At 38.3% G+C, this 12,659-nt stretch overlaps 1 protein-coding gene across 2 annotated transcripts in view; it reads left to right on the top strand.

Annotated features, from left to right (window-relative positions):
• Acf (ATP-dependent chromatin assembly factor large subunit) overlaps positions 1 to 606 on the top strand; it is a 711,969-nt gene extending 711,363 nt beyond the window's left edge. For both annotated transcript variants that reach the window (XR_011017808.1, XM_068226116.1), the window contains one exon: positions 368 to 606. Coding sequence is in view for 1 of the 2 variants with exons in the window: in XM_068226116.1 (XP_068082217.1) it covers positions 368 to 431 (64 nt within the window). In the remaining variant the exon portion in view is untranslated. The remainder of the gene's footprint in view (positions 1 to 367) is intronic.
• Positions 607 to 12,659: the final 12,053 nt, after the last annotated feature.

Here is a 12,659-nt window from a genome sequence, read left to right as displayed (position 1 = left end):
AAACAAATTTCGTAACTTACATGTACCACTACGGTTGAAGTGAAGGCTATCTGAGCGCAGATCCTTACATCCTACCCACCCATTAGGATCTAGAAATCTCACTCCCAGTTTCCCACATACCCACTCCGTAGTCTCATTTAAATCCCCAATAATCTTCCAGTCAGTATCCCTCCTACACAGTATTCCACTGATAACAATCTCTGCTTCCTTGAACTTCACCCGTGCTGCTTTTACCAGATCCCACACATCCCCAGTAAAGGAAAAGGCCTAAAAAGGGCAAAATAGTGTTATAATTGTTAGGCTAATGTGCATGCTTATTGTATGATGTCTATAGTCCTGAATACATCTGTGTTTTTATTTTTTGCAGGATGGCAAGGAAGCTCCAAACATACTTCTACAAACGTTGTAAACAATTAAACCTTATGAAATAAGATTCGAAGAAGTGGTAATTTTATCATAAACCTAAGGTTATACAAGGTTGTGACTGGTGTATTGTTAGTTTTGTTGTCATTCCAAATTTCAATGATATGATTGTGACATTTCATATGTCTTGAACATAACTGTTTTTAAAAAATTTTCATTCAATAAATTTAGAAATTTGTATAATTCATGTTTCTTTATTAACCCAAAAGAAGCCTTCCTTCATTGTGTGTAATTTTTGTCATGTCCTATGTAGGATTTGTGATGTTTGCTGAAATCAGAAATAATTATTACAGAAAATTATTGTGAGCCTCATATTTCAAATGTGGAAGTTCAGTAACTGCAGAAACATATCGTTAAATCCATTTCTAATATACTTTGAAGAGAATATATCTCCACTTAAAAGTTTTAAGCCAAGATCTTAGTTTCTGGATTAAATACATTGTGCCATTGTGTAAAACAGGTTTGAAAGTTTTGCTTTTATTGCCATAAAAGGAATAATATTTCTCTTTAAAATTATGTAATGGGTTCGTTTTTAGAGTATCTGAAATGGCACTGTGTGATGAGATTGTATTACTGTATTGTATTTTATCTCAATGAAATTCCTCTCTTGAGATGTAGCAGGAAAAAATAAACTAAAATGACCACTTATGATGGATGACTTAATGGATATCACCAGTGAATAGGAAAAAAAAAAGAAAAATCACTTATGTCAGTGTGAAAATGTCAACTGACTTAATGTATTTTGCTTGTAAACGTACAATATCTTCTGTAATCTACCATATTCACTTGGCTCATATAACAGGAAAAATTAGCAAGATTATTTTAACTTAGTAAATGATGTTAAGACTAGCGCATACATTCATTAAAAATTTGGCAGTTATTTCTGACATGCAAGGAATTTAACAAAGAAGGTTGTTATTACTGCCCATCAGCAGTTAATTTCTAAAACATGCAAAGATAGTGAACCTTTCTCTGAAAATGAGCATTTTAGTTTCTTCAGTTCAGTACTTGGTGTCATTTAAACATCTGTAGGTGTCCACAAATTTGAAACTGATATTGACAGATTTTGTGAACTTAGCAAAGTAATGCATGGTGTTTTATTATATCCTAGCAGTATTGCACCAACTGAATGGTTTTTCAGCATTTTACAAAAGTTTGGACCAAACATCGAAACTAACACGTTGAGTGCACTACTGATTTAGAAAGTTAAATCCTGTTCTCACAGCACAGCATGTTACAAGAAAAAGTAAAACAATGCTGTTGGGCCCTCTGCATAAATTGCATTATACAATTGAAAAGTTAATCTTATAAATCCTATCTCACAATACTTGTAGCAGTGAGATGTGTTCATTGCCAAGGTTAGGGATCCATTAACCCACTGCTAGGAATACATTTAATTTTATAAGAGGGATGTTTTGGTAGAAACGGCAAGGGATTACCTTGGAACATCTGTGTGTAAAAATGGGAAAAGGCAAACATCTTGATGGAATAATGAAGCCAGGTCAGCCCATAAACGTAAAAAGTGGTGTATCAGAAGTGGCTCCAAACAAGAACTGATGCAGGTAGGAAACTGAATACAGATGGATGTAATAGACTGAAACAAATCTTTGTAGATTACAAGGAGAAATTGTAGTAAGGTTTCGGAAATAACTTGGAATGGCTGGTCAAGTGGGAGGGAAATGAGTAGTGTTTAGGGTAACTTAGATGAACTCATTGTCGACCCCAGGGAAGCATTGGACAGGTGGAAGGAATATTTTGAAAATCTTCTTTCAACATAACAGGAATTGTTTGCACTGAACTCTCAAACAGTGGAGTTTATAGGGAGGTGAGCAATGATGGCAGTGATATTACACTCGAGGACAAGGAGTTGATAGTAAATAATCTACGTTGTCATAAAACAGCAGAAATGAAGTTAGACTTAAAATGATGAACAATTGTGGGTAGAGTATTGCTATTAGCCTGGAATGTGATTCAGGTACCTGCTCATTGAACAAAAGCAATAATTGCACCTATCTGTGCAGGCTAGTCAGAAAATGTTTCAGCACAGTGTAGTTCAAATACTTAGGAAATGTCCTACACGGGAATCAGTTGCACATGTGGCAAGGGGGACTGCCTCATCTCCCACTCCTCCCGTTGCCCAGTCTTCGTTTACAGATCATGTTAAGCTGCTTCTAGGTAAATTTCCTAGTTCCTCACACAGTTTCAATGCACATTTTTAGTACTAAAGTTTGTTTTGATAATTATGTAAGATTATATTTTGTTATGAAGACTTGTTAGTTGTTAGACTCTATTGTGAAACGTAGTGGACATGGCTTCAAAATCTTCTTTAAAATGTGGGAGGCCTCTGCGAGGGCAGGACAATATTGTTGTATATATAATAATTACCTTGTATATTGATATCACGTATTGTCCGGTTTTTAGCAGAAGTACGCCTTAGGTTTTGTTAGTTATAACAAGACTGGAAATGTAAAAATCTTATATCTCTATTGTAAGCCTATGTGCATTGTCCGCCTCCTTCTCAATCCTCTCCCCGATTACAAACACATGCATTAGTATAGTCACCACAGTTACAGAGGTTATCACACAAATCTTCACACTTGCTGATTACAAAAAGAATGCAAGATATCTCATTTCTTCTTCAAATTATTTATCATGATGACCAAGCCTCTGACACTGATATATCCAGTTGACGTTTCCAACCAAACTGTATACACATAACATCTCTTATTTGAGCAGTGTAGATTTATTTGTGGAAATGAATTGTTCACCCATACTGCAGCTGACAAATGGAGAGCACCCACGGCATGACTACCAACCCAGTTCACAATGTCAGAAGTCAAAGATTTGTTTCTTGGGGGGAACGGCTGCCACCAATCAGCAGAAGATCTCTAGAGTAGAGGTGTGGGAGAACAGCTCGCCATAACACTAGATGAGACCATCTGCCTAGCAGCTGGATGCAACAAGACTTGGCCTGTATGGCAGACACTAAATCTGAGGCTGCTCTGAAGAAACAGCAGTTTTCAACAGTATTTGGCGAAAGCAAGTGTGGTGTGGGACAGATGAGAGATCACCTGTACAAATGTTTGCTTTCTCCAATCCAGAGCGCAATTTAAGATTTGATGGCTACTAACTCTTTGGCAGTTAATGTTGCTCGCCACTGGACATGACATTTTTCATATTCACTATGCTACAGTCTAGCCACAAATTTTATTGTACATACTTTGATTTATTCTAAATGTTATAATTAATGTAAATAGTTTGTACATTTGCTTGTGATACCCTTGACTCAACTAACAAATAATAGATTAGAAATTTAATTGCCTATTAGCTGATGTTGCAGTCCTTGAAACTAAGCCCTTAAACTTTGCGAAACCATTCACTGTGATTGTGGATGACATCCCTTCGCATTTTTAACTGGAAATAATTGACCTTCAGTGTGACTGAGAACTACGTGTGTAGTTTTGTAATAGAAGTAGCTTTAGAATTTCCTCAGTCATGATTCCAAGACTTCAAAACTTGTTGCTAAATGAACTTCAGTGTTTGGTTCCACATACTGTAATTTTTATTGTTAACAGTTTGTTTTCAAAATCAAAATAGGCTAAATCATCCTACAGAAACAAACTTCCCAGTTAAAACAATAATAATAATAATAATAATAATAATAACAACAACACTATTTGTTTTATGTCTTCTAACTTCCCAGGTATAATTTGAAGTGTGAATTTAGGATTTATACCAACTGCCACCACCACCATCATCGTCATCATCTAGAGAAGTTTCCAACCACAGGCTGGGTCTGCTTGGAACATAAGCCTCTCCATCGTTTTCTGTCCATGCACCACTTCTCTTCTGTCACTGTCGTCCAGTTCCCTTCTCTTGCCTCGATACTCTTCTTGTATACCTATCAGCCATCTGTTCCTCGGTCTTCGTCTAGGTCTCCTTCCCTTCAGCTCAATTTTTAAAATCTTCCTTGGTATCCTGTCTTCTCCCATTCTCTTAACTTGTCCATACCACTACAACATTGATTTTTATATCTTTTCCTGTAGGGGTACTTCATTTACCATTTCCTGAACTCTCTCATTTCTTACCATGTCCATTATCATTAAACCTACTCAACACGTTTGAAACTCCATTTCCACTGCTTGTATTCTTCTTTTGTCCCTCTCCTTCAGCACCCATGTTTCTGATCAATACGTCGAAATTAGCACAAAATAAGTCTTGTAGATAATTCCTTCGCATCTCTGTGGTACATCCCTGTTCCTTATCAGTCCTCCCACAATCTTAACCTGGGAACACCAGAGTTTTCAATTTTTGATTTTTTTTTTACTTTTACTTAATATTCCCAGCATTCACATATTAGAGAACATTTAGAAGTCATTTTTCTAAAAATTGGATGGTTTCTAAATGAGGGCCTGGTTCCGTACAGCGCTTGATATCCCTTTTGGGTGAAACATAAAAATTGTTACCTCGTTAGAATACCATGAAATTTAATGCTTAATATTGTTACAGGCTACTGCTTACAAATTACTTAGCAATAAACAAAAGAACAAACAGTGTTTATAGGTTAATTTGTGACATCCGTTTGGGGATTCCAAAAAATAACATTACCACAGACATAACATATCTTAAGGAAATAGGAATAATACTACTATAGACTTCAGTTTTTGTCACCCCTTTCCACTTTTCACTAGTTTGGAATGGCAAAAAGTAGTTAATACACACGCCCACACTACACTTAACACATTCTGTGCGGCTGCTGGATGCGAATCCCGTGGCCGCACAGTGCTGGCGTTGGTTTGTTGGAGCGATGTAGTGATGTAGGCCATTGAATCTAAAGGTGTCAGATACTGTAAAAAGAAAAGAAGTGTGAACGCTGTAGTTATTTATCTTCAAAATACCACCCATATATGCAGTATATATAAATATTTTGCACGTTCCTAATTCTGATGGTGGCACTTGCACATAGCCACTTGGAAGTAAAATGGTGACTAATATTTTAATTTCTTTGCGGTTACTTCAGGGTCTTCTGTATTTTTAAATAGCGCCTACTTATTGGCTTTAGTGCACAAAAAATTCACAATTTCATCATCAAAATACAACTCAAAAATATTTCAGTCAACATCATATTTTGAAAAGTGAAAAATTTTGCTCGAGGGGAGTAGGCTATTATGGGAACTAAGTCATCCGCCTTCCAGATAGCTGGTGGACGAGGTGATGATTTCGCTCTCTTCGTGAGCCGTGAATCATTATCGGACATGTATTCTCTACTCCTGTGCAGAATTTGTTGTATCAGCACTACTTCAGCTGGTGCTCAGAGTTCACCTCCCATAGGTTATCTGCGACACCCCCTTCATCTTCATCAGATAATACACTAAATTCCGGTGGTTCAATGTGTGTGGCTTTCAGCATCAGTCGCAAATAAACAAGGGAATTATATGGTCCACCCATTCAATACTGAAAATTATGTGGTAGATTCTACAAGTCTGTTAAATCTTCACATTTCATTTATTTAGTCATATGGAACCGATTTTGACAAAAATTGTATGTCATCATCAGCCAAGAAAAGAAAACAAAGACATTAGGAATACATTAAAATTTACCTCTCTAGTAAAATTACACCAGTAATTTACAAAGTTATTCATATTAGGGATAAAATGTTTATTCAAACGTGAACTGGTAATCTGTTACATCGGTGATGTTTTATATGATGAGGTGTACATCATATTAATTATAATTGAGAAAAAATGAAAACCTACAACCTGTTCTCCAGTCATTGACCGGGTCAGGAATGTAATGAATGAATCATATATAGGCTATTAGTACGATGGGGTCGCCACTCCCAAAGTGATTTTTAGTAATGAATGATAGATGCTATGAAATGAGAATGGAGAGTGTTGCTGGAATTAAAGATGACAGGGAAAACCGGAGTACCCGGAGAAAAACCTGTCCCGCCTCCGCTTTGTCCAGCACAAATCTCACATGGAGTGACCGGGATTTGAACCACGGTATCCAGCGGTGAAAGGCCGACGCGCTGCCGTCTGAGCCACGGAGGCTTTATAATTGAGAGATATGCTAAAAAACCTTTGTACAATATGCTTTGTAGTAAAATGTATACAATTGTCAATTTTTTGGTACTGAATAAGTGTAATATTTTTGTTTACACACAATGTAATACATTATTGAAAATAATTGGGTATTGTAATCATGCTTCATGAGGCTGAAAAGCAGGTACTCAATTATAAGTCGTTCCACATAAGTATATGCAATGATGGTGTTAAGAACATTCTAATTGGAATACAACTTTGTACTTAACATAAATGATAATTAAAATATATAGTGTGTGTGTTTTTGAGTCATCAGTCCATAGACTGGTTTGATGCAGCCCTCCATGCCACCCTATCCTGTGCTAACCTTTTCATTTCTACGTAAGTATTGCATCCTACATCTGCTCTAATCTGTTTGTCATATTCATACCTTGGTCTACCCCTACCATTCTTGCCACCTACACTTCCTTCAAAAACCAACTGAACAAGTCCTGGGTGTCTTAAGATGTGTCCTATCATTCTATCTCTTCTTCTCGTCAATTAAACGATTTCATCCTAAATATAAGGATTTTGTGTATTGGAAAGGAGGTTCCTTAATTATCATAATTTGATAATTTGATAAATTTAGCCGAATCTATCTATCTCTCACCAATTCGATTCAGTATCTCTTCATTCGTGATTCCATCTATCCATCTCACCTTCAGCATTCTTCTGTAACACCACATTTCAAAAGCTTCTATTCTCTTTCTTTCTGAGCTAGTTATCGTCCATGTTTCACTTCCATACAATGCCACGCTCCACACAAAAGTCTTCAAAAACATCTTTCTAATTCCGATATCAATGTTTGAAGTGAGCAAATTTCTTTTCTTAAGAAAGCTCTTCCTTGCTTGTGCTAGTCTGCATTTTATGTCCTCCTTATTTCTGCCATCGTTAGTTATTTTACTACCCAAGTAACAATATTCATCTACTTCCTTTAAGACTTTGTTTCCTAATCTAATATTTCCTACATCACCTGCCTTCGTTCGACTGCACTCCATTACTTTTGTTTTGGACTTATTTATTTTCATCTTGTACTCCTTACCTAAGACTTCATCCATACCATTCAGCAACTTCTCAAGATCTTCTGCAGTCTCAGATAAAATAACAATATCATCGGCAAATCTCAAGGGTTAGATTTCCTCTCCTTTGACTGTGATTCCCTTTCCAAATTTCTCTTTGATTTCCTTTACTGCCTTTTCTATGTAAACATTGAAAAGGAGAGGGGACAAACTGCAGCCTTGCCTCACTCCTTTCTGGATTGCTGCTTCTTTTTCAAAGCCCTCAATTCTTATCACTGCAGACTGATTTTTATACAGGTTGTAGATAATTCTTCGTTCTCGGTATCTGATCCCTGTCATCTTCAGAATCATAAATAGCCTGGTCCAATCAACATTATCGAATGCCTTGTCTAGATCTACGAATGCCATGTACATGGGCTTGTCCTTCTTGATTCGATCCTCTAAGATCAGACGTAAAGTCAGGATTGCTTCACGTGTTCCTACATTTCTTCTGAAGCCAAATTGAACTTCCCCCAACTCAGCTTCAACTTGTTTTTCCATTCTTCTGTAAATAATATGTGTTAAAATTTTGCAGGTATGAGATACTAAACTAATGGTGCGGTAGTTTTCACACCTGTCAGCACCGGCTTTCTTGGGAATAGGTATAACAACATTCTTCTGAAAATCGGATGGGGCATCTGTCTCGTACATCTTGCACACTAAATGAAATAACTTTCCCATGCTGGTTTCTCCTAAGGCAGTCGGTAATTCAGAGGGAATATCATCAATTCCAGGTGCCTTGTTCCTAGTTAGGTCACTCACAGCTCTGTCAAACTCTGACCTCAAAATTGAGTCTCCCATTTCATCAGCATCAACAGCCTCTTCATGTTCCAGAACCAAATTATCTACATCGTTACCTTGATACAACTGTTGGATATGCTCCTGCCATCTTTCTGCTTTGTCTTCTTTCCCTAGAAGTGGCTTTCCATCTGAGCTCTTAACATTCATGCACCTAGATTTCCTTTCTCCAAAGGTTTCCTTGATTTTCCTGTATGCAGCATCTACCTTTCCCAGGACCATACAGCCTTCGACATCCCTGCACTTCTCCTTCAGCCATTCTTCCTTAGCTACCTTGCACTTTCTATCCACTTCATTCTTTAATCGCCTGTATTCTTTTCTGCCCTCTTCATTTCTAGCATTCTTGTATTTTTGTCGTTCATCAATCAGGTCTAGTATCTCCTGAGTTATCCACTGATTCTTAGTTGATCTTTTCTTCCTTCCTAACATTTCTTCAGCAGCCCTACTGACTTCATTTTTCATGACTTTCCACTCTTCCTCTACTGTGTTTCCTTCGGCCTTTTCATTTAGTCCTTGTGCAACATGTTCCTTGAAACAATCCCTCACACTCTTTTCTTTCAACTTGTCTAGATCCCATCTTTTTGCATTCTTTCCTTTCTTCAATTTCTTCAACTTCAGATGACATTTCATGAACAACAAGTTGTGGTCAGAGTCCACGTCTGCTCCTGGGAAAGTTTTGCAATCCAAGACCTGGTTTCTGAATCTCTGCCTAATCATAATGAAGTCTATTTGATACCTTCCAGTGTCTCTAGGTCTCGTCCACGTATACAGCCGTCGTTTGTGGTGTTTGAACCAAGTATTGGCGAGGACTAAATTATGATCAGTGCGGAATTCAACCAGCCGACTTCCGCTTTCGTTCCTTTGTCCCAATCCAAATTCTCCTACTGTGCTACCTTCTCTTCCTTGGCCTACCACTGCATTCCCGTCTCCCATCACAATTAGATTCTCGTCACCTTTTACATATTGTATTAAATCTTCTATCTCCTCATATATTCTTTCGATTTCTTCATCATCCGCTGAACTAGTAGGCATATAGACCTGCACTACTGTGGTGGGCATTTGTTTGGTGTCTATCTTGGCGACAATAATTCTTTCACTATGCTGGTCGTAGTAGCTTATCCGCTGCCCTATTTTCTTATTCATGATTAAACCAACTCCTGCATTTCCCCTGTTTGATTTCATGTTGATAATTCGGTAGTCTCCTGACCAAAAATCCTGTTCTTCCTGCCAACGTACTTCACTTATACCAACTACATCTAACTTTAGCCTATCCATCTCCCTTTTCAGATTCTCTAACCTACCACAACGATTCAAACTTCTAACATTCCACGCTCCGACTCGCAGAATGTCAGTATCCATCTTCCTGATGATCGCCCCCTCTCGTGTAGTCCCTACCCGGAGATCCGAATGGGGGACTAGTTTACCTCCGGAATATTTTACCCAGGAGGAAGCCATCATCAGTACATCATTCATACTGAGAGAGCTGCATGTCCTCGGGAGGTAGTTACGGCTGTAGTTTCCCGTTGCTTTCAGCCGTGTAGCAGTATCAACACAGCTAAGCCATGTTGAGTATTATTACAAGGCCGTATCAGTCAATCATATAGACTGCCGCCCTTGCAACTACCGAAAGGCTGCTACCCCCCTTTCAATGAACTATTCGTTAGTCTGGTCTCTCAACAGATACCCATCCGATATGGTTGCACCTGCGGCTCGGCTATCTGCATCATTGGGACACGCAAGCCTCCCCACCGCGGCAAGGTCACATGGTTTGCAGAGGAGGAAGTATAGCATATCTCTCAAGTATAATTATTATGGTATACACCTCATCATATAAAACATACACCGATGTAATATATTACCAGTTTACGTTTGTGTAAATTATTGGTATAATTTTACTAGAGAGGTAAATTTTAGTGTATCTCGATTCAATACAGAACCAATAATGAAGTTTTTGACTTTAAAGACTCCAGCATCAGTATCGTCATCTTCAATAACATGTAGAACCGAACCTCCTTAAGTGTCAAGCCACTCAAATGAAGTTCATGTATCATTAGACGCGATGCATAGCACTGTCCGCGTGTGTTATGACTTGGATTTTTTTGTAACATCTACAATTATACAATTGAATGACACACAATAATTATTTGCAACTACAGTACGAATTGTTTCTGTAGAATCGTCGAAGCAAGGAGGAGAAAAGGGACAGAGAGATACCGTAAGCACTGTACGGTACCCTACTGTACCAATGGAATAATTAGTGTCATAACAGCTAACACAGAAATACTGACCAATTGCTTGTTATTTCAAGCCATGGACTGATATTTCAAGGTTATAAACCACTCGATACAAAATTGTATTGTCTAAATTTATAAATAAAATAAAGCAACTTACCTTAGACGGGCAGTCATTTTTATTCCTCTCAACACGATCTCAAAATCCAAGCAGTTGTTGCCGCAAACAAACACTCAAATAAAACCCTCTGTTGATTTCAGGCATTGTATGGAGTATATCACCTTGACAATATAAAACAGAGTTGCCAGATTTATGTCACGGGTAATGATCAGTATGAAAAAATCTGAAGTAAGGTGCACTGGTACTAGATGGTACCGCACAGCATTGCCGGGTTAAAAAATCTATTTGCACACCTTCGTCTTTCATTTGACATCCTGCTTCCTCCATTTTCTTTAATTAAACTTCCCAGGTATTTAAAGCTTTCGTCTCTTTTCAACTGCTCTCTCCTAATGTCATACCATGGTATGTTTGGTTCTTGTTTCGTATTGTTACCAGTACTTCACTCTTTTGGGCTGAGAACTTCATTCCATAAGATGGCACAATTTCTGCCCATATATTTAGCTGTTCCTGCAAGTTGCTCTCACTGTTTCCCCATATTAGTAGATCATCTGCAAACAGCATTGCTTTCATTCTTCTCTTCACACTGGTCTGTGCTACCTTCTGTGTTATATCATCCATCGCCACTATAAACAGTAGAGGTGAAAGGGCACTCCCTTGCTTTACACCATTTGAGAACTGAAACCATCCAGTTCTTTCAGTTCCAAATTTGACACAGCTTTCGCTCCCATCATACATAATTCTCACCCTCATCGCTATTTGCTCATTTACTGCTTTTGCTCTCGTAGCTTCCCAGACCTTGTTTTTTCAGACATTGTCATATGCCTTCTCTATGTGAATGAAGGCCAGCCCCAAAACTTCTCCATACTCACAGCTGCCTTACTGTGATAATGAGGTCAGTGGTTGACCTTCTTTGTCTAAAGCCATACTGTTCTTTGAATTATTTTTCCATTGACCTTTTTATTTGCTTTTCCAGTACTTTTTCATAGATCGTGGCACAGTGACACATCAGGGCTATACCATGGTAGTTATTACTTTTTCTACGGGTACCGTCACACACTCTCCCGATTTTCTGGTACTTTTTTCTCATTCCCCTGCAGCTCTTATCTCCACACTTAACTCATCCACTCCTGGTGCTTTTCCCAGTTTCATCCTCTTTACAGCTCTCTCCACTCCTGCCCAGGTTAACTCCATTTTCTAATTACACCAGTCATCAGTTTCCTCAATACGATCTTCTTCACTTGGTCCAACCACACCCAAGAGGTGTTATTGTCGCTCTACAAGTACAGGTGAGATGTGCTGTGTACACAGTACCAATGGCATCAGCTATATGAATTGCTACACACAACCTCAAACCATACCTATTAAGGCAACGCAAACCTATGCCTGTAAATAGTGCCGCAATGTGCGAAACACCATAGGTCTGTGTTACATGTGCGCATTACACTACCTGTGAATAGTACGATAATGTGTGGAATACCGTGAGTCTCCGCTACTTTTGATTAGTACCGCAACATTACAGATAGCATGGTTCTACTTTCCTAGCGATAAATACCATTATGAGGGGCAGATGACCTGGATTTTGGACCCGATTCGACTATAAGCATAATCGATTTAGCATCGTGCTATAGAAGCCATCCCTTGGTCAGTAATACTATTGTTTCGTGCCAGCTGCATGTGAGGCACTATGGGTCGGATCCACTGATCGTTTTAAATTCATATCCGTCCATCCATTCATTCTTCGCCCTCACGCTTTGAATTCTGGTCAGTGGAGGATTTTGGACTTTTAAGTCACTTCATTTCATCTCATTTCGTATCATTAGGGGCCGATGACCTCGATGTTAGGCCCCTTTAAACAACAATCATCATCATCATTATCTTCACAAAGTTTTCGAAGTGTAGGCCAACCTGTAATGTAAGCATCCAGACAATCAATTAAACTTGTTCC

This window comes from Anabrus simplex, chromosome 2, assembly GCF_040414725.1.
Source record: "Anabrus simplex isolate iqAnaSimp1 chromosome 2, ASM4041472v1, whole genome shotgun sequence".
Classification (NCBI taxonomy): Eukaryota; Metazoa; Arthropoda; class Insecta; order Orthoptera; family Tettigoniidae; genus Anabrus; species Anabrus simplex.
The sequence above is the reverse complement of the archived record's forward strand: the minus strand, read 5'-3'. Positions and strand labels throughout refer to the sequence as shown.